Raw genomic sequence first — 22,196 nt, 5'->3', positions numbered from 1 at the left:
TATTGAGTTTTGTGTTAAGGACTTTTTTTTTTTTTTTACTAGATGAAAGATTTCACGATCTCCATTGTACTTACAGCGCAGGGAGGGCGGGGGGGGGGGCTTAGAGTACGAATCAGTTAACAGTATATAGCGTGCCTAGGGGTTTTTTTTAATTACTATTATTTCGCAACAGATCTGGGAAAAAAAATAAAATACACCACTTCATCCACAAAATCTGAGGGGCAGCACTGGGGTGGTGGGCTCCATTTGCTTTAAGCTTGGCATGCCGTTGACTCACTGACTGTAATCAAGGCTGCCTTTACTCTGAATGTGAACGAGTTGTCTTCATGTTGCACACATCTTTCCACGCTGCAGTTTCTCAGAGAGATGGGGTGGGGTCAGTATGGGGGGGCGGGTTAGCGGGTATGCAGGCCGGCTGATTAGATTGTCGTCACAGTGATTTTAAAAAAAATAAATAAAAGGGTTTGGTGTAAATTAGCTGTACAAAAGAGTGAGAGCGGAGCGGGGTCGTAGAGCAGAGCAGCACTGTTGATCGGTGCCACGTTGTACATAAACACTCGACTGTTCTTTGAGCGCACAAAGTGAAAGATGTATGAAATATGAAAGCAATTCAATCAAATTTGACTCTACCTAAGTTTGATTCAGGATATTCTCTGCGTTTGTCTCCGCAGATATTTTCTTTATGTAATTAGATCGTGTAGCAGACAATGTCTTTTTTTTTTTTTTTTCTTTTTCAAATAAAGAGCAGCTTCCACAAACGTTGGTGTGTGATTCTCTCGTTCTTAATGTTGGGTAGATCAGGGCGTTGACTTCTGACTCTGTTTGGGGAAACCCCCAGACAATATATGTGAGGAAACATCAATTTTCAGAATGTTTTTATGTTCACTATTCAATCATTATTGGAGCCATTTAGCATTAATGCTGCCTCATACCTTCTGATTTTAGTTGACTGACTTTTTTGGTGGAAAACTTTCAGATAACATATTATGACTTTACCAGAAAATGCATTTTTTCATTACATGTAGTATTTTAACTACTTCTGGTGAATTAGGATTTGTCACTGTGCACATGTACAAGATGTTTAAAGAATTTGGACACAATGTGTGTCACTTTCTGAAATGGGTGACACAATACATTATTCAAATTTTGTTGATGTACCTGCATCGAACAAGTGCTTAGTCAGCTTCCAGTCTGCAAGTGCCCTTTTTTTTCAAGGCCACGTGCAAAAAGTTGCAAGTGCCCTTGCAACTTTTTTCCATTTTGACTCATAACCACTAACTCTAATGTATTATCCTAGGATTTATATGAAAAACAACACAAACATTTTTCAGTAAGCTGAAGCCGATTTTCCTGTTTACATCCAGTTTACCCCCTTTCTCATGTTTTTATTGAAAGATTGTATGCTCACTATTTTGTAATGTGATTAAATGCTAAAAATTATCTTTTAAGATTGAATATCTTTTCTGAAAAAATTGAAAGAATATTAACATTGTTCTAGTAATCTAATGTGTCTTCTTTTTTTTTACAGAGCTTCATTTCTCTGGTTTGAGTAAAACAAGCAGATCATTTAAAATTACTGGCATATTCCATTGATTCTTACAGGAGTGGCACAAAAATGTACATATAAAAACAAATTAAGTGCCAAAACTACAACCTACAACTATTTTTTTAATCGTATAATTAAATTGAAATTGGAAATAAACAATCTGAACTCTCCTTGTAGTTTAAATAACTCCTTACATTTGTTTAAATTACCTGCACAGACAGTTGTAGTGGTAGTCTTCCTAAATAAGGCTTACTTACATTTGATGGTGCAAATTTTTATTTTATTTATTTTTTATTTTTTGCAGTTCACAACTAAAATTTTTAATATATTGCATATTTACATTTTTAGTTTAGAAGGGGCTCATTAATGTCATGACTTAATGATTTATTTCTTGAATTGTGGTACTTTTGGATGTCCATACAACTGTTTATATGCTGTATGATTCCCCCTGCTTTCATACACAGACCACACCGAAAGTGTGAGATAGATTCATCCATTATTGTGTGTTGAAGGTCAGAGAATCACCTCGCAGTCGCAGTGGGGGGTTTATTCCTCCGAACCGTAGCGCAGATGGTGAAACAGCTTCGTGTTGCGCAGCTTTAATTGCTGTTTGACCTCAGCCCGTCCTGTTCATTCCGCCTGTCTGGAAGATGCTCACACCCTTTTGTCAAACAGTAGCCGCATCTCCACCGGCGACACCTGCTGGATAATGCCTGTCATTGCAGCCCAGGCCGGTCTCGGTCTAACACGCCCATCCGAGACTTGTTTCTTCAGTCCGTTTCGAAAGGAGACACGGCAGTCGACATTAATCATCCAGACCTACATTAAGCCGCTGGATGATGCTGTTGTGTAGACGGATACGGCGGTGATATAATACAATGGCTGCTCCTCATCATTGCTCGTCTTTGTCAGATCCTCCCCATCCCTACGCTGAGTCCGCCCCCTCTCCTCCGTTCCCGTCGAGCGCATCCAGCAGTATCAGCAGACCTGCGGAGGTGAAGTTAAAAACTTTTATCCATTTATCATTCTTATGCTTTTTTTTTTTACCCCCCTTCTGAATACGAGGTTCTGAGTCGCAAAGTTGTCCTTAAAGGTAGGTGAAAACTATCCATCTGTTTTCCAACAGTCGCCGATCGTACAGAGAGGTTTCATCGTAGTGTGTTTCAGTAAATTATTGACTCTTTGTCTTAAATTACTAAAGTTTTTCAAAAAATATTCTAATAATTTGGACGAAGAAATGAGGCAGGATGCAACAAAAAAGTTGTCTTACCTGTTGCGTCAACTACCTACTTCTTAAGCAAACTGCCCCAGCTCCAGTTTAACCTCTGGGTTGTCCAGAACAAGACAAAGACCCGGAATATTTAAACAAGAAGCAGTTTACACATCCAGAAGATACAGTGGGGGAAAATAATCGATTAGCTAAACTGATTTCCAAATTTAGGGTGGGTTCCCCTCTTGGCTGGTTCTGTTGTGGTTCTGGTTCAACTTGCCATTATGATCTCAAGTTGTACCTATAGACATAAGTTTGTTGTAGTTCAGCATTGTTCCAAACTATGGATGAATGATTGTTTTTTTTTTTGTTTTTTTTTAAATCTCAAGTACATTTTTAATTGTATTACGTTATTATTCTATGCTTTTTTTTCTTTCTGAATTATTCTGATCCCATTATAGAGACAGTTGTCTCTTATTAAACATGAGTTGACCCTTCATCAAAACACCAAGGGACTTCGTGCTGTATGGCATTTACTGACTGTCATAAAGCCACATTCCTCAGAGCAAAAGTGGATTACAGAAAATTGTTTTGAATCATAGATTATCCATGTGGGTACCTTTTGTCCAGACGAAGCATTACAATTAATGCGTGGTTGGTGCAAAACATCTCACATTATGCAACAATGTTTCACACCCAAAAAGTTGAGTATGAAGTGACAAGGTATGGCATACGAGTACAATGACTAGATACAACAAAAATAAACCCCTTTTCTAAACTCCTGTCTTTTCTGTGTGTGCAAATCGAGCCAGTTTTTACTTGGCCTTACAAAAATTGTTCAAGATTCTCTGGTTTCTCTTGTATAATGAGGATTTCTCAACGCTTAATATTGTCTTTGAATTCTTCTCATTTAATGGTGAGGAAGCGATACAGTTCAAGATGAAGACAATCAGGATGAACTACAGTTATTAAACAGCTAAAACACCTTCAGTCTTAAAGGTTTTGCCAACAGATTCAACTCCAGGAAAAGGAGAACTGAGCTGAAGAAGAATGCTCAAAAACGTCTATTCAAAAGGTTATTTTCATATTATTGTTCTTTCTTTAGAGGTGTTTACTAGTATTCTGTCCCTAACATTTAATGCTAGCTAATCAACTTGATTATTGTGCCTGTTATGATTTAATACACCCAAACAAGTGTGAAGCAGAATTAGCTGCAATTTTTTTTCTTTTTAAAAAACCTTTGAGAAACCTTTATGTGGAAAAAAAAAAAAATTTTATGCATCCACTAAAAAAAAACAAATAAATAAATGACAACTGGCCACACAAATCGCTAATGAGGCACTAATTTCAATTCCACTTCAGCCCCCATATAACCTTTGGCCGGCTCTGCTCGTTTCTAAATTAAATATAGATGCTGAATACCAACATCTATTAATCATAATCAGAAGCTCGTTGTTGGCGACAATTCCCCAAAATAACCTTTAATGGCTTAATTTTCAGTAGTCCTTCACATGGACTGTGCACCATGTGAGAAAGCAACCTTTCTGTCCTCTGTTTTCATTTTGTCCGTGTATTGTTGCTGCGGTATCTTGCTGTGAACAAATACATCCTTCTCAGGAGGTAAACGGTGGTATTTGTTCAACAGAGCCAGCGCGCGTTGGGCGTTCTCACACCTGTCCGCCGAGGGAAACCATGATCGACCTGAGCCACCTGACGGAGGAGGAGCAGGAGGTGATTCTGACGGTCCTGAAGAGGGACGAGGAGCTGAAGAGGGCGGAGGAGGAGAGAATCAGGTGGAGAAAGATTCACACAGTCTGCTTTTCCCTGAAAGACTCCTTGCCGTTATTTTCTTACACAAACCTGAGTGTTCTAGTAGACTTGAAATGAAAGCTAATATGAGTTTAAGTTAATGTCTTTTTATACTATCCCACCAACACCAAACCTCATAAAGGAGAGTCTTTGCTTGGTGCGTAACACAATAACGGCCTGTCTGGGGCCGGACACTGAGGGACCTAAATGCGATCAGAGCAATTAGATTACAGCTAGGTTGCAGAAATTTTCCGTGACAGCCTTCAAAACGAGCGTTAAGCTCAAATCGCCTTCTTCTGCAAACAGTTGAGGCTTTTGTCTCCCGACCTTCAGGAGAATTTGAGGATCTGTCTCTGAAATTCCAATTCAGCTGTAAATGTACAAACAAATAAATACACCTGATTTGGAAATGTGTTTAATTTTTTTGCTGTAAAACAAAGAGCTCTTTATTGGGAGTTTTAATAGAGCTGACTTCATTACCTGAATGATGGCTGTGTCTTGTCCGGTCTGATGTGAAAAGGATTAAGCCAGCAGCCTGTAATAATGCGCTACCTCCGCCTCACATGACGGCCGTGGTTTCCCCCGGCCAGCAGAAAGATGAGCCGGAGTGGTGAAATTTGTTTTGATCCCTCTCTAACTTTATTTTAACTCGACTGAGATGTTTTCCAATTTGCTCTCTTGAGAGTGATCATGTGAAGCAGTTATGTAACGCTGTTGATGGAAACGGTAATGGAAGTGAAGTGATGGATTCATCCTGTTGCACAAAGAACCAAAGATCAGAGAACAAAACCAAGACAGAAAACTTTTTTTTCCCTCACTAAAGACATCCTTGAATCTCCCACGGCAACCATTCACAGTGCCTAAGCGCTTGCTCTCACAAAGCCCCGCCTTTTTCAGCTAAGCTCCTCCTTGGAGCCGTGGTTTTCAGCTGGACATCCCTCCATTGTGCCTGCCCCATCAGCTCCTACAGACTAGCGGCAGCAGCAATTAGGAAACACCCGGTGATCAAACTGTGCATCTGTGGAGCTCCTCATACAAACTATTACTCAGTCCAACACTCCTTAGAGAGGCTACTCAAGGCATAACTAGAAGCACTGTTGTGACGATGTGTTGAGGGCAGAGTGTTGGAAAGAATAGGAGCATCTTAAAGAGATAGAGACCCAATTTTAAGGTGTCAAATTACGAAATCAATTTTTTGAAGTCATCTTTGATAAATGCTGTCTTTTTGTAAGAACTAATGGCAACTTGATTATGCCGTAAAATGCTGCTTTGTGCATGGAAAATGTATAATCCTTTAGGGAGAAAAAAAGTTATTCTAACCCAACTTGACTAGGTAAAAAAAAAAGTAAATACCCTCTCTGTCAAATAATAAATTAACTGTGATTAATTACAAATAGAACCTGTCTGACATGTACTGATCAAATAAAATTCAAGATAAAAATCAGTTTGGGTCTTTCCTCCAGAGGAAAAGTCAAAAGGCTAAATGTCTAATGTCATATTAAACCCTTCAGATTAAAAACTGAATTTTAGTTAAGTTTATGTGTATGAAGGCAGGCAGGGAAAAACTTTTGGCAATATGGTGTACAGCATGAACCTGAAATCATAGTGACTTTACATTGCAGTGATGCAACGGCAGCGTTGTCTTTTTCTTGTCAGTGACTGATAATGTGTCCCACCAGAACCTTCTGCTTAATTTCCTTATATTTCTCAATAAATATTTGATAAGCACACCATGCTGAGATCTTTGAATACATTCCCATCTTTCCCATAGCTGGCAATAGTTTTCATGCAAGCTGTCTGCTGATGGGCTAGGCTAAGTTAGCCTGGTTAGCTTGTTTACTCTCTGTTTTCATGACTTGTTGATAATTTGACTTGTAACATATTCAAATGCGGTTCCAGTTGTCTTTCAGCGTAAACGAATATCGTCTAACTCCTTTTTGTTTGCTGATGTTGGCTCATATTTTTTCCATCTTTAAAAGTGACATGAAGTTGCAATACAGAAAAAAAAAATCCTCTGGTCAATTTAGATTTTTTCTTTTTCATGACAGGAAACTGGAGAAGGTTCTGGACAGCGGGTCTCAGTCAGATGTGAAGCTGAAGTACCTGTCGGGGGAATGGTTCTACGCGGCCAAGTCCCAAAGACACAGCGACAAAATCCACGGATCAGAAATCATCCTGGCGTCCATGAAGCAAGGGAAGCCGGCTAGTTTAGGTCTGCTTGATTTTTAAACCTGGAAAAGTTCCAACTGTGCGAAAAATACAGCATTTTAAACTTTGAGGTCTTGGTGACAGAATATGAGAGCATATATTAAAACATACGCTCTCCTTTCCCCCCCCGACAGACGGGTCCGTTCGAGTGGAGAGAAGCAAAACGCCCAGCAGCCGTAGCTCGGACGCAGCGCCTCCTCCAAAACCTGCGAGGTGTTTCGAATCATCACAACCACCGGAGATGAAGTACACAATCAGTTCGATTGTTTCTGCTTTTTTCCAATGAGCTCCTCTGATTTTGTGACAAATCTTAAATTCGACTTGAGATTCAGATACTTCTGCCTCACATGTGAGAGACATTCCTTTGCTTGGCCCTTAAAGACGCCGGTGTCCTGCCAGCGTGCAGACAGTCTTGTGACTCGGCTTATGTAAACATAGGTGGTGCTGCCTGGAAACAGCCGGTTTTCTAACCCACTTGGAAGTGTGCATGGTAAAATTAACAGAACAACAGCTTGGCAACATTTAAACTTTTTATATGGACTAAGATTCTCTAAAATAAGCTTGCTACACTGCTGGGACTTTTCAAAAGTAATAACAGAAAGGCATATTTATAACCATGGTCACAGCTTAGACTGTCAGCAAGAGAAAAAGTCAATATTTGATTTGGCTAAGCTTTTTAAACTTTTTTCCAAGGCTGTAAAAACACCAAGTCCTTGTCAGGTATTTACACTGTGACAAAGGCTACAGTTACTGTGTACTTTTTAAATTTGTTACCTCATCACATGAGCTTTAAGTGCAGTCATATTAATTAGATTACTCTAATTTTCTTCCATCCCCCATTTGCCCCGTGTTCAGAGTTACAGTATTTCATATTACATTTAATTTGATTAAAGTAATGTGTTTTACACATGTGGTGAATTTCAAAGTTTTCTTCCCCCTATAACATCTTTATGTTGTTGTCATGTTAGAACTACAAACTTCAATATGTTTTAGATTACATTTCATTTTGCGAGTCCTTTAGGAGGTATTGTAGTTGTTTATGAGGCGGTAAAACAAATCTAGTCGTGAAAACACTGCAGGTATTTTATATTTGAGAGAACAACCGACTACTTGATCATGATAATATTTGTAATCCCGATCAATGTAGTTAGATTTTAGGAACATATGTAAATAAAGATCCATAAGTTTAAACAGAAATCTTGATCAAATAAATGAAATGACCACAAATTTAAGCGAGGTTACTTTTGAGCATTTATTACCAAAAAAAATAAGAAAAAAGGCCCCCCGTTACTGTAGTAACTGCATTAGCACGACCCAAGGATGCATATTAATGAGCAACTTTTACCTGTCAGCTGACCCACAGGTGCACTGAAACTCTTTTACAGAAAGAAAAAGTCAATCTCACCTCATCTTTCATTTTATAGTTTCCTTTAGACCGCCATCATAAACATGACATGCAGTTTGGGTTTAGATGCCAAAGCATAAATCCAAGTAATAGGAAGTTTCTCAGAGAATGGAAATTATCTCAGATCTCACAGAAGTTATCACAGAAGTACAAATTTGTACCTGAAATTTGTACTTCAGGTACAAATTTGCAACACCTCCAACTTGATGTAAAAGTGTCACAAAAAGTTCCAGAAAATTTTTTTAAGAATCCTGAAATCCTGAAAGTGATATGGAAACTCTTACGTCATGTGTTAATGTCAGCTTATTGCTGATGATGTTTTACGTTTCATCCTGCAAACGTTTAAGAATATCTGCTATTTATCTTTTGCCCTGCAGTGATGCTGAGAAGGAAAATCGATTCTCATCAGTTCGTTCCCCCAAAATGGTAGGCATTGTTTTTAGAGCTAACAGGTTAGCTTCCTGTTGTACATTTGTAGTTTTTTTCTGTGGCACAGCAGCTGCTGCAATCTAAGTCGTTCGTCCTTTTCATTCCCCTGCCAGCCGAGAAATAACCCCTTTAATCGAGCTTCCCTCATTGTTTTCGAACCTCCTGAAAACAACCATAACACGGCCCCCCGTCTGGACCAGGAGACGCAGGAGTCAGGTGGGAAGCTGAGATTTGGAGCAAACAGGTTTGTGATAAAAGTCAAAACCGTAACTATCTTTTTTTATAATTTTTTTTCCACCCAGAGGCAATCTCCCGGCTGAAGAATGCCCCGGCGGGGGAGTCCAGTCAGACCTCGGGGGGCTCCGTCACATCAGAAAGCTCCTCCACAGGCTTCAGGCCCGTACCAAAGAAGAGGACGTTCCTGCCTCGACGCGGCAGCCAGCAGGGGTTAAACGCTGCAGCGAGGCCCGCGGCCATTGTTCCTGCTCCGCGACGAAGCCGCCAGCTGGGATCCAGCGGGAGCTCTAACCAGTCTGGCCTGAAGATAACAGATGAAACGCCTCAGGAAAACGTTTATGTCCCGGTGACGGGTTCTGCGCCGACGTCCAAAGCGGCAGATAAAAGTTCCCTGCAGCCACTCAGTGCTGTATCTCAGGTTTCCTCCCATTCAAGTCTGGAGACAGACAAGAATGCAGCATCAATAACAAGAGAGCGGTGAGTAAAAACCTTTACTTGATATGCTCGTCCAAAGCCGTCTGCGTTTCCAGCTGAAGCTCTGCCATATTTCAGGCCGGCTGCTCACTCTTGGGCTGATGTGAGCGCTGACAGAGAAACAACACAGCAGTGGGTCGAAGCCCGAGACGATCAAAGAGAGCGCGCGACCTTGAACATTTTCAACCTGCCGAGTAATAAAGTTCAGGACAGAGACACGAGCAGCAGCGTGGGAACAGCAGGGCGGCAGGAGGAGATGAGTTTACCTCCAAACACACTGGGTGAGCTCTCTTTCAACTATGAGTTCATCTTTTGTTTGAGTATCTCTCCTATAATCATCACCTCCCTAAAATAATAACCCAAGTCAAGGTTTTGCCAAAGCTGATTTTGGCACACAAAAAAATGAATTAAAAAATCACTTTTGACAAAAAGTGCTTTAAGTTATTTCACTTACAGTTATAGGAATAGTTAGCCTACCAAAATTACTCCAAGAAAAAAATGTAGTTCTTCTAAAACATGCCACATTTTCCCCACTGAATGAACATAATCAAGCTAAGGTTGGATCATTTATTTTATGGCTTCTTATCTTTACCTGGTCATTAAGAGATAAATAATGGGGTCAAAAATGTCCTTTTTTCTTTCATTTTAGCACCATTTTGATTTAAGTCATGCACATCCATGGCTTCATGCTTTTCTTGCTGCACATTTTAAAACAAAACCTGTAAGTCAGGAGGTGTCAGCAGGTTAAATTTTATGGCGATCTGGTATTAAAGGCAAATCAGCCTCCTGTTATCCTTGGATGACATTCATTATTCTGATATCAATGGCATTTATGGGTAAACTATTACCCAATAAATGGATTTGTTATCGCCAGATAAGTCTGTATTCCAAACTTATCCTAGTTATTATTTCATTTTGAAGAAATTGATGCCATGTGCTCTGGATCAAACATGAAAAGGACTAATCAGATCATAAAGACCTTAGAGATGATAGCAGCATTAGAGTTGGAAAGATGCAGAAAATGTTCTGGAGCAACATATGCTGCCTTCACAGCATATTTTGCATGCATTTTTCAACAGGACAATGCAAACCCCCCACTGAGCACACATGGCAAAGAGATGGCTGCAGAGGGAGAGGAAAGCGCACTGGCAAGCCTCCAGTCCTGACATGATTCATATGAAAATGATGACCTAGTATCGTTACACAGCTTACATGTTAAAAGGAAGACGTTTTTTACAGATTTGGACATATTATGGAGTAGTGAAAGCTTTAAAGCTTCAATTTAAAAAATAAAAACAAGAAATAAATGCTTATTACTAATTTAAATGAACTCGATGAAAAAAATGAACGAGTAAAAATTGTACAATTTATATATTGCAGTGCATCCCAAAAGTACTCAAGCCCACTGGACTTTTTCAAATGACAGGCTAGGCAAGGAGAGCAATAATCAGAGAAAAAAACAAAGAGTTCATAGAAACTTTGAAGGAGCTGCAGGGATTCAGAGGTCAGGTTGGAGAATCTGTTAAAAAGATAATTAGTTGTGCACTCCGCTGGAGTAGGGGTTGCTTTTCTTCAACAGGGACAGGAAAATGTGTTTTTTGGAGTTGATGGAAAGATGGAGCAACACAACATAGCAAAACTACAAGAAAGTCTGTTAGAGTTTGCAAAAGACTTGAGACTAGGGCAGAAGTTCACCTTCCAGCAGGACAATAAACCCAAAGACACATCCAGGTAACCAATGTATTTATTAGGGTTATATGTGAGAATGACCTAGTCAAAAGTTCAGACCTAAATATAGAAAAACTAAATCTCGAAGACACTACAGTTGATGGCAACATATTGTCCTTAATCAATTTGGACTGAGCTGGTGTTAGTTTGCAAAGACGAATAGTGAAACATTTAATTCTCCAGATGTCTAAAACTGCTTACATACTCCAAAAGATTTACAAAGCTAGTCCTACAAACTATCACTTAATTTGTGTTAGCCTGCGACTTAATCAAAATGTGTTATTGTAAATTAATGTAAAAATGTTTATAGGGTGTAAATTTTTTGCAAGACAAAATATTTTTCTTTCCAAATGGGCTGGTATATTGCGCTTCTGACTCTGACCACTGTAATAAATTAAAGGAAACCACATACCAGTGAGATGTGTATTTATCTTCTTTGCTTCCTTCTCCACTTCCAGATCCCACCCCTCCTATGTCATATGATCTCCACTTCATTGACAAATCCAATCAGCAAGCTCAGAACCCTAATCAGGTGACCACTTTCAAACTGTCCTCTCAAACAACGAGCCCCGCCGGCGAAGAGGACGACTCTATCGCGAAGGTGCTGGACTGGTTCAACCGCAGCACGGACAGCAGCGACTGGCTGAACTCAGAAGACACTCCAAAGGCCTGCAAGGGCTTTGACAAGCACGCGTCTGTCAGCAAATCAAGGGAGGAAGAGTCATTCGACAGAGGGACAAGTGAAAGAAAGCTAGATAGATCTGAGACGAATAGGAGCCACTTACAAAAGATCAACAATGAGCTCAACAGAAAGGGAAGCAAGGAGACGCTCGACACTCAATATCTGCATTCACAGGACGTTGGGGATAGTTGCGATGAAAGCCAGTCGTTGAAAATTTCTCATTTGAAATCATTCTGGGAGAAAAGCAACGCAGGCCCAAAGGTACTTATCAGCAAATCCGTGACACCGGCTGACAGAGTAAACTCAACTCAGGGTTTTGCAGCCAAAGAAACTGATGTACACTTTGTTCCTGGAAAATACGGTGGAAAGGGGTTCTATGATAAGTACACCCCAGATCAAAGTGTTGAAAGCGAGCAGCAGCCACTCAACAACCAAAAAATGCAAATGGTGAACTCTATTCAGTCAGAAGCAGACGAAAAGTACAATAATGACTCTACCCATTTGAAGTTAATATCCAATCTACAAACCGCCAACAGGAGAGTGTTGGATGAAGAAGCTTTACTTGCAAACAGACCAAACCCATCAGAGAGGACAATCATAGATCAAGAGTTTGAGAGCGATTCTGTGGCCACACCAAATCTACAACCAGACGGCATTTCAGGATCTAAAGAATTTTTCTTGCAAGACCTTCTTTCCAAGCAAGCTCCTGCATCTCAGCTTGATCCAGACCTCTCAAGCAAGGTCGGCTTAGAGTCTGAAAGTTTCAGTTTGTCCAGAAATGGCTTGTACATGGATGAGAATGAAGAGCAACTCACCACGAAAGCCAAAATTCACAGAGATTCGGTTGAAGATGTGAGAAGGAGAGACAGCGAGGATAAAAACTTCCACTCAGGCTCCTCTCCCAAAAGAAAAGACGATTCAGCCACCAAGGACAGGGCCGGTGGTTCATACTCAAACAAGCAACCATCGCAACACCAAGAAAGCACAGCGGAGAGGATAAAGCAGCTGAAGTCCTTCTGGGAGCAGGAGCTTAACAAACCAATGTTCTACAACGGCAAACCTAAAGGTCCTGGAGAGGGCAAAGTGACCCGTGGTGCGAATCAAACAAAACTGAATAAGAGATTCACGAAGTCCGAGTTTGACTTGAGATCAATCGGAAACGATTCGGGAAGCGACGAGGAAGGCGGTAACAAGAACCCCCAGAATTTTACGGTTCTACCATTGAATCAGAGGTTAGACAAGATGAATCCAAGTCTTGGAACGAGTCGTGCCCAGTTTAACTTTCTGCGAGAGTTCTGGGACGAGGCTACTGCTGACTCTAAGGCGTCTTTAACCTTTGACAAACCCAAAAGCCCCAAAAGGAAAGAGCCCCTCCGTTCCCAGCTTTCATCCCAGGATTTAAAGTCCGTCGATGCGGAGATTTATCATGTAAGCTCTGCCCTTGAGAAAACGAGAGGAGCCGCCATGAAGTCGTTTCCTTCTCCCCAGAGCCGGTCAAAGTCTCCACATGATAAACAGGTTGGATCTGGATCAAAGCTACAGAGTGATAACAAAAGTAACTTTCCCAGTTACACACAAGCTGAGACAGGGCAGCAAAAACAGTTCAAAAGAAGCACAAAGGACTTCAGTCGAGAAGAGAAGTCCACAAAGCCACAAAGCGGCATAACCAAAGACATTCGATCTCCGAAAAGCAGAAAGGACAGCTTCTGCATCTCCAGCAGCCGTGGAAGTTCTCTGCGCCGCGCCACGAGCATGTTCGCTCTGAGCGTAGATGAGGAAAAAGACCCAACCCAACTGAGAGTGGACCTAAGTCCTCTCCGGTCTCAGAGCAGGAAACACAGGCAGCTCGAGCCAGAGTTTGTGATTCCACGAGCGCGGGCTTTCGTCCCCACAGACTACCGCCACTACCTGGGGATGACGGACAAGACCAGCGTCCACACCACACTCGCACCAGCGTTGAGCGAAGAGGCCGCAGAGGTCAAGTCCAGGTACGATCTTGATCTGAGTGGACCAGTCAGGGCGAGCACACCGGTGAGCTCAGAGGAGCGTCATGGCAGGAAGACGACTAAGACGAGCCAGCGGCCCGTTTGGGCGAACTACAGCAGCTCAGACACAGGCCCAGAGTCGTCTGTCAGCAGTACGTCAGAAACATGGTCCAACATCAGGAGCAGTTCAAATCGTAAGATCTAACTTTATGTTTTCTTAGTAACAGTCACCCTTGATAGCATTACCCTTTCTTTCACCTTGATTGGTGGGGTGTTAAATATCAAGGATAGGCTCAATATGTAGTAAATTTACTTATTTCCTAGAAAGGCTTTCTGGCTGCAAGACAACATCAAAGATCCAGTGGCAAAAAACCTGCTACTACTTTAAAAAGGCCAACTTTCAGGAGTAACCACGACACAATCAACACAACAATGATTAGATCTGCTGCTAAAATGCTCAGTCTGTTTAGCAAAGCAGCCACTAGGTAACTAAACTCTTAATTATGATTTGAAAAAAAAAATAGGGATTCACTTTCTTCTGCTATTTTAAAAATGCTGGTAAGGTCATTTAAATGTCTATTTTGGCAAAAATAAAATACTATATACTACACTTAAAATACGCCAAAACAATGACATTTAAAGATAAAAATTGAAAAATAAATAAATATAGCATGCATTTTTAAAACTGCCACATCTTAACAGAAGAAAAGTTGCTAAAAGACAATGAGAGGAAGTGAAGGATAAACCTTAATCACTGTTAGATTGATATAAATTACATTAGTTTTGTATTTTGTTTGGCTTTGGAGCTAAACATAAACAAGCTCAAAGCAAAAGATTATTTTATAAGTGCATTTAAATATTCTTTAAAAAAAAACTTATGAAGCCTTGAAAGAACTGACCGATAATTAGAAGAAAAAATCCTATTAGGTAGCTATCAATTAACATAATTAAATAGAAATTAATAACCTATAAAAACAAAAATGAAAGCCACATTTAACAAGAAGCTTTCTATTTTTTATATACTGCAAATGTTAAACATCAGAATTTTCACACATGTGGATTTTAATTGTGTTATACAATAGTTTAATGTGAACTATTAAAAAAAACAATCTTCCATAAAAAAAATGACTATGTGGTATAACTTTTGTTTATAAGTTAAACCTTTTCATGGGAACACAACTAGATCCAGGCTGAACTTTGATAATGCAACATTGTGCTGGGACATTATTTAAGGAATTCTCACTTTTTACATGATTTCAATATAGCATTTTGTTATATTTATGTTTATGTATTTTCCTAAAGTCTGCCTTATTGGTCTATTGTGAGCAACAAGCTGCCAAATCAAATCTCATTTCCGAAAATGTAACGTCTTGTCCTTCTTGTATCGTTTTCTTCTGCTATGCAGGAGGAATCGACGAAGACAATCAAAATCCGGTGAGAAAGGCACTGCGGCGAGCGGAGGCACGACCCAAAAATCTGGCTAAAAGCATGGAAGACATCACCGCATCCGCAGCACCACGTCAGCACGCCCTCTACAACTTTTGTATGTTTTACATCTGTAACGACAATTGATATAGTTTGTTTTTCACTGTTTTCGAAGGGCAAGAAAGAAGGGCTGACCCGGCTGCTGACCTCAGGCGCAGCAGTGAAGGTAAAAACACTCAAACATTTGATATGCGAATCGCAAATTTACTAAAGATTCTCTGAAATACTGCTCCACAGTTTCTACCATCTCCACTCCGTCGTCCTCTTCTTTTTCGGATCCGTACCACTTAAAGAAGATGAGCAAATCTGTTCCGTCGTTCTTACAGAATGAGGTAAAGCTTTCCCCGTCTGAAGAACGAACCCCGCACTGCGTACAGCCGCACAAAGCTTTCCTCCCCTGCGGTCTGTCTGTGTTTCAGGAGCGCGCCGTTGACGTTGACTTCTGCGAAGGCAGTAACCCTCTAGAAAGACTAACAGCGGGCAGCTCAGCGACTATCCTTAGCAGCTCCTCTGGCATGACGTCCGTGTCTTCTGTACGTTCGCACACTGCTGCTTCTGCATGAGCATCCTACCTGTGTAAACGCTGCCTTAGTCACCTGTTGGTTTTGTGTCTTAAACATCACTTCCACTGTCTCATAGATGTTTGAAGTGTGACGCTGTGTCCCTGTTGCAGGTCACCCATGTTCAATGTTTTATATTTTGCTAAAGTGTCTGCTGTTCAAACCAGAGTACTAAAAGGACTTAATGTGTTAATATGACATAATGCGGATTAATCACATTACGTATTTTGACCTAACAGCCTCTCTAACAGTTCAAATAACTAACTGCACTGCAAAAACACTAAATCTTACTGAGTATTTTTGGTCCAGTTTCTAGTGCAAATAACTTAGCTTAGTCTTATTTCAAGTGTACTAACTTACAAGTGACTTTTCAGCAAGTTATAGGAGCTTATTTTAAGTCAGTAATTCCTTTATATTGATTTATATTGATCCAATAGAACTACTAGTTGTATTGGCAGATTATTTCACTTATAACATGAGAAAATGTCTTGCTATAAATGAAATAATCTGCCAATGCAACTGTCTGTGTCTGTGGATATAAATGTAAAATTAAAAAAATATTGTAGCAAATATATCGCTTTCTCAAAAATACATAAGCAAATAAGTTAAAATTATTCTCAACCAGCCATTGTACAATCGGGAATCAACGCAGTGACTGTACATAATACATACCGGTTTCATGGCTCCGTCCTTATATCCGTCCTCCATCCGCCATGTTGTTGATCTCTACTGCTTTCCACACTCTGCCTTGCTGTACTGTGTTATAACAAAATAAATAAAATAACCGGAAGATCAGTTTTCCTTACAAATATGCGAGTGTTCACTATTGACTAAATGTGAAATCATAACTTACTGAACTTCTCTTCGTCCTGGTGGACTCCGTAAGAGCGCCTCGGCACCGTGGTCTGAGGCCTGGCTGTTAAGGCTTGGCCATTTTTCTGGTCTGAAAAAAATAAGAGAAGATGCGAGTATTTTTAAGAGTTCAGAACATCACATGTAATAAAATATACAATACGAAATCTCACCCTACACTTGTTTTGACATTATGAAAACGACAGACCGCTTTCTGTAAGAAACAAATCAACTCGCTATTCACGTGCTCGCTATTCATAAAAGCTTTCTTATCATGAGTTAGAGTCTTGTTGGACCGCCGCGGTGTCATCTGTTGTTTTCCGTCGGTACATTGCTTAATATTGTCCTACTGACAGATTTTGTCATCTTAGCTGTTGATCTGTGCAGCTCCTCCGGCATTACCGTGGATCTCTTTGATGATTAGGAGGTTCTTTTTGCCCAGCCTGACAGATTAGATTTCCTTTTTTTTTTAGTTTTGAAGTTGTGTGATTTTCAGATGATGAATTGATCAGAGCTCAATGAGATGTTCAGTGCTTGTGTTGTTGTATAACCTATCCGCTTTAAACTTCATAGCTTCATCATTGGTCCGTCTGCTGCATTTCTTGGTCTTTTATGACTCTGTTTGTTTGCTAATAATAGGCTAACGGCTCTCTGAGGCCTTCCCAGAACACCTGGATTTATAACGAAGTGAAATTACAAACAGATGGACATTATTTACTGATTAAGTGACTTGTTTTAGCAGTTGGTTGCATATGATCTCCTGTGAGTTAGAAGAATAGAAGTGGAGGTCACACTTTTCAGGATTTGGTTTGCAAAATAAATAAAGGTTGGGAAAAAATGTAGCTTTCTGTCTAGTTCATGGTTTTATTTGATAAAATTTATTAAAGCTTGCAAAGAAATTGTAGCACAGGGAGTCCTGTTTTTGTTTAGACAGGTTTATTCTTTTTTTCAACAACAGGGAACATATCTAGAACCTATATTCATACTTTCTTTAATGTATTTTGCTCTAAAACATAAACAAATTAATGAAAGTATGTTTATCAACAAACAAACGTGATGAGTAAAGAAATATTATGGATAATTTATTTTAATAGGGTAATTTGTGGTGAAGTGACACAAAAAATTGCTAATATTCCTAAATGAGCAAATGTTTCGTTTGAAAATTCAATAAAGCATTATCTTCTCTTAATGCTCCAACAAGTAATTACGAGCTAAAAAAAAAAAAACATACTGTGACGTGACTTCAAACTGCCTTGATGAGCTACAGCAGCGTATGATTAAGACGCTAAAGCTAGCTTAGCCACCGATAGGCACGCTTCTTAGTGCCAGAACATTTGTTGACTCAGCTTCAGGTCAGATTCTTGTAAAGGTTTGCCTAACTTGATTTTTATTTTTTCTTTGTTCCTGTCTGCTCTCAGCTGAGTGGGAGTGTGATGACCATGTACAGCGGGGATTTTGTTGAGGTTCAAGGAACCATCCAGTTCTCCATCAACTACGTCCAAAGGCTGCGGGAGTTTCACATCTTTGTGGCGGAGTGCCGCGACCTGGCCGCAGTCGACCCAAAAAGGAACCGCTCCGACCCGTCAGTTCTAAACGTATTCCTTCAAACCGAGTGTTATTGTTGACCGTAATATATGCAGCATATTAGCCATTTAGCAGTAATGGTCAAACTAAACAAAAGTGAAATCTTGATGTTGCTTGCTGATGGTTGGTGACATTTAGAAACGAAGTTCATAACTATCTTGTCATAATTTTCTTGACGTCTTTCAATAGAAGTCGCGTTCTGCTCCAGCTAATTATAATTAATATCATTATGTTGCTTGATTTTTTTTTAAAGGTACGTCAAAAGTTACCTGGTTCCTGACAAAGCCAACCTGGGAAAGAGAAAAACATCTGTAAAGAAAAAGACACTGAATCCGACTTTCAACGAGATCCTCCGGGTACGAAGTGGTGGACCCATTGAGGGTTGTTTTTTTTTTCTCACACGCTAAACACTCGACCCCCGGCAAACAAAAGCGTCTCTCCTGTCCGTACAGTATCGTGTTCGCATGGAGTACCTCAGGACACAGACGCTCATACTCTCCGTCTGGCATCACGACACTTTTGGGAAGAACAGCTTCCTGGGCGAGGTGGACGTGGAGCTGTCCAAGTGGGACTTCGACCACACCCAGATGAATTACTTGGCGCTGAAAGCGAGGGTAAACACAAACACACAGCGGTACAAAAGCTGCGCCTACTTTTTTTCTCACCGAATAACAGAGGATTTACCCGTTACCTTCATTTGTCCAACCTGTACACTCATTCCCACCGGGTTAACCAGGCTGCTCATATCGCGCCTCGCCTTTTTCAGACTCTACCGTCGATTGCGCCGCTGAACGGGCGGGGAGAGATGAGACTGGCAATCCGATACCTGCCGCAGATCACCCACAGCGAAGGTCTGCTCACAGTCATCCTCCTCTGCTTTGGGAATTATTTGGTTAGGGATGCAAGTCTTTAGCTTGAAAAAGTCGGTGAAAATCATAAAAATGAAAGAAACCAGGATTTAAAGTAACTTTCTTGTTTTTTTAGCTTATTGCACCTCTTTTGCCTGCTTAAATAAACTTGGCGCAGAAAGTAAGGAGAATCATATTCTGTCAGTTACTTTCTGTCCTGTAGCTCCACAACAATAAGGAAATGTTTTAAAGTTTGGACGAAACAAGAAATGGTTATTTCTGAGTTTTTCCCCCAAGTTCTTCTGTAAAATCTTCACATATTTACAACAGGCTTTTAAAAGTGACTATGCTAACTATTTCTCTTCATTTTCCACATTTAAAGAAAAGGCTCACCGCATTCTACAAATTTTGTCCCCATTTTATTTCTGATAATAGGAAAACATTTTAGTTACACTTTGTTAGCTTTCAAAGTGAAACATTTGTTGTAGTATATATTTAGAAAAATTGTTATTCATAGCTCTTGAGTTATATATTTTTATTTTGAAGACATTCATTTTTATTATGAATGTCTTCAAAGTTTTGACTTATGGGGCTAAACATAAATTCACGCCACACTTTTCAGATTTACCAAAACAATGTAAAACCATTTCCTCTCAGCTCTATAAGCAAACGTTGCTTTTCTTCAAGGTTTACCCAAAGACGTTTCCAGCAGCGGAGAGATTCACATTTGGGTGAAGGAATGCAAGAACCTGCCTTTAATCAGAGCCACCATCGACCCGTACGTCAAATGGTAGGCAGCGGATAAATCATCTCAAACAAGGTTAGGCTTTTCACGTCTGACGTGTGACATAAACGTTGTTCTCCCTTGCTTCCCTTGCTTCCAGCTTCGTGCTGCCGGACACGAGCAGGAAGAGCCGTCAGAAGACGCGCGTCCTGCGGAGGACTGCGGAGCCGGTGTTCAACCACACCATGGTGTACGACGGCATCAGTGAGGCCGATCTGACCGAGGCCTGCGTGGAGCTCACTGTGTGGGACCGAGACCGACTCGCCAGCAACCTACTGGGGGGGCTGAGGCTCGGCGCCGGAACAGGTAACCGTCGCCTGCTCGGTGAACGTGTCCAAAGGTTTTCTTTGGACATTGGCTGCTTTTTTTCTTTCTCTGTTTTCCGTGCGGTCGCAACTTAAAAATTAGGTAAATTGGCAGGAAAAAGCTAAAAGAAAAAAAGTGTTTCAGGCTCTTACTGTCTCCTCACTGCCAAAAAACACAAAGTCTTACCAAACACATAGATGTGAGTAAATTTGAAACAAGACAAAACTAACATACAAGTAACTTTCCAGAAAGATGTAAGCTTGTTTTCGGTCAGTGGCAGGACACTTTCCCTTACAATATGTAAAACAAATTATTATTCCACTGGCAGATTATTTCACTTGTAGCTGATACTTTTTTTCTATCAACATTAAGGAGTTGTTGACTTAAAACAAGCTCCTGTATTTTGCTGAAAAGTTACTTATGAGTTAATTTCTTGTTTAAACTTTACTAAGATGTTTACATTAGAAATGAGACAAGAATTAAAAAAAATAAATAAATAAAACAATAAAAACCCCCAGAAAGAACAGAAATATGATTTGTTACTTCATTCTGTCATCTTCTGGATTTTTTTGCTATCTGTTTCCATCTCTTTGTTTCATTTATTTATTCATTTAATTTTTGCTCAATCATGACTTTAAATCTATCTCTAATCATTGTATGTGGTTTAAGGTTAACTTGTGTCACAATTGTTTTTTTCTCATGTCACATTTTCGCAACAAATGTTTCATATGCTCTGTTTCTTGGCGATTATTTTTTTTTGGTTGTATTTGTTATTTTTCTGACACATTTGGAAAGTTTTGTATTTGAATTATATTTTGAGATCAAATGGGTAAGAGAAAAGAAACTCTAAACCACATGTGTTAAACTCGAGGCCCGTGGGCCACATCCAGCCCACCATAGCTTTTTATGTGGCCCTTTAGATTCTAGACTAAACACTTAAATATTATGTTAATCAAAACAATGTCGTTTTTTTCTGTTCACTGCCAAATTATATCAGTCGATCCAGTTTCTTGCGAATTATTGTGGAAATTCACTCAAAATCAACAAGTCCTGGCACTTTATTGCATGAATACATAATTGGGAGTTTATTGCAGATTTTTCTCAAAAAATTGTCAAAAACTTTCCTACTTGTACTAAACAGCTGTCTCATACATTCAACCGGCCTTTTAAGAGCATTTATAATCTTGATTTGGTCCAAAACGAAAAATGACTTTGACTCCCCTGCTCTAAAAAAGAAATCCTGGTGTAAATGGTGTTTAAACAAAAAAGGGGTGCTGGATATTTGAAGGTATTGAAGTGCCTGAATCCAGACATTACTAGAGAATAATCCACTGTCAGCTGCGTGTTTCTGGACGTTTCTCTTCCTCTACGCAGGAAGAAGCTACGGCGCTCTGGTGGACTGGATGGACTCCGGCCCGTACGAGGTGTCGCTCTGGGATCGCATGATGGCTTCTCCCAGCGAATGGGTGGAGGATGTGCTGCCGCTGAGAATGTTAAGCTCTGCTAGAACAGCTCTAAAGTAAAATACACCCGACTGCTGCAGGAAGTATTTATTTCCATTGACCTAGTTAAATTATTGTTAAGCTGAAATGGTAACAGCAACTTTACATCCGAGTTTGTCTTTATGACGTAGAAAAAGCAAACTCTCTTTTTATAGTAAGAGTGTAAGACAAATATTGCTGGCAAAATGAATGATGTGGACACTGATGTCTCTTTGTGTTAAAGGTAAAAAGAGCTTTTTGTTGTATTTTATTGCAGAATTTTAAAGCTTTGGCTGTGAAATTCAGTTTTCACATTTTTATGCCAGGAATCCTGAAAGATGTATGGGTCAGGAATTTAGTTATTTTTAACCCTTGTGATTGCACTCCTTAACTTTGAGTATTATGTCACAGATATTCCACTTTGAGTCATGAAATTTAGGGAAGTTGCATTTATAGAGTTGTCTTGAATGCTGATGTTTGCAATCTACACCCCATAAAACCACAACTTGTTGTTTGACACCAATAAAATTCATAATTTCCTATCTTAAATTTGTATTTTTTTGTGCTGTTTCCTGAAGTGAAA

The 22,196-nt window shown here is 39.9% G+C and overlaps 1 protein-coding gene across 5 annotated transcripts; it reads left to right on the top strand.

Moving 5' to 3' along the window:
• Positions 1-1,920: 1,920 nt before the first annotated feature.
• Positions 1,921-22,162, top strand: sytl2b (synaptotagmin-like 2b). 5 transcript variants are annotated; one of them, XM_016672623.1, is made up of 20 exons: positions 1,921-2,541; positions 4,402-4,549; positions 6,614-6,777; positions 6,908-7,019; positions 8,556-8,604; positions 8,721-8,823; positions 8,910-9,321; positions 9,397-9,599; positions 11,505-13,907; positions 15,119-15,232; positions 15,314-15,364; positions 15,436-15,530; positions 15,618-15,731; positions 18,029-18,192; positions 18,448-18,550; positions 18,647-18,808; positions 18,931-19,045; positions 19,730-19,832; positions 19,927-20,132; positions 21,507-22,162. In XM_016672623.1, the coding sequence occupies exons 2-20, from the start codon at positions 4,449-4,451 to the stop codon at positions 21,653-21,655; spliced, it is 4,923 nt and encodes a 1,640-aa protein (XP_016528109.1). In that variant the 5' UTR covers positions 1,921-2,541; positions 4,402-4,448; the 3' UTR covers positions 21,656-22,162. The 5 variants fall into 5 exon arrangements, with proteins under 5 accessions (XP_016528109.1, XP_016528108.1, XP_016528111.1 ...); XM_016672622.1 differs by having other exon boundaries at positions 1,921-2,639; XM_016672624.1 differs by having other exon boundaries at positions 1,924-2,639; positions 18,961-19,045.
• Positions 22,163-22,196: the final 34 nt, after the last annotated feature.

This window comes from Poecilia formosa, unplaced genomic scaffold (genome assembly GCF_000485575.1).
Source record: "Poecilia formosa unplaced genomic scaffold, Poecilia_formosa-5.1.2 Scaffold63, whole genome shotgun sequence".
In the NCBI taxonomy this organism is placed as follows: Eukaryota; Metazoa; Chordata; class Actinopteri; order Cyprinodontiformes; family Poeciliidae; genus Poecilia; species Poecilia formosa.
Note: the sequence above shows the minus strand (reverse complement) of the source record. Positions and strands in the feature narration are given on the sequence as shown.

What these genes read in the sequence shown, in the direction of transcription:
- sytl2b (XM_016672623.1), top strand. Translation starts at nt 4,449, where the DNA reads ATGATCGACCTGAGCCACCTGACGGAGGAGGAGCAGGAGGTGATTCTG. An exon ending in TTTACCTCCAAACACACTGG is followed by an intron (nt 9,600 to 11,504) that starts GTGAGCTCTCTT and finishes CTCCACTTCCAG; the next exon opens with ATCCCACCCCTCCTATGTCA. An exon ending in GAGGCTCGGCGCCGGAACAG is followed by an intron (nt 20,133 to 21,506) that starts GTAACCGTCGCC and finishes TCCTCTACGCAG; the next exon opens with GAAGAAGCTACGGCGCTCTG.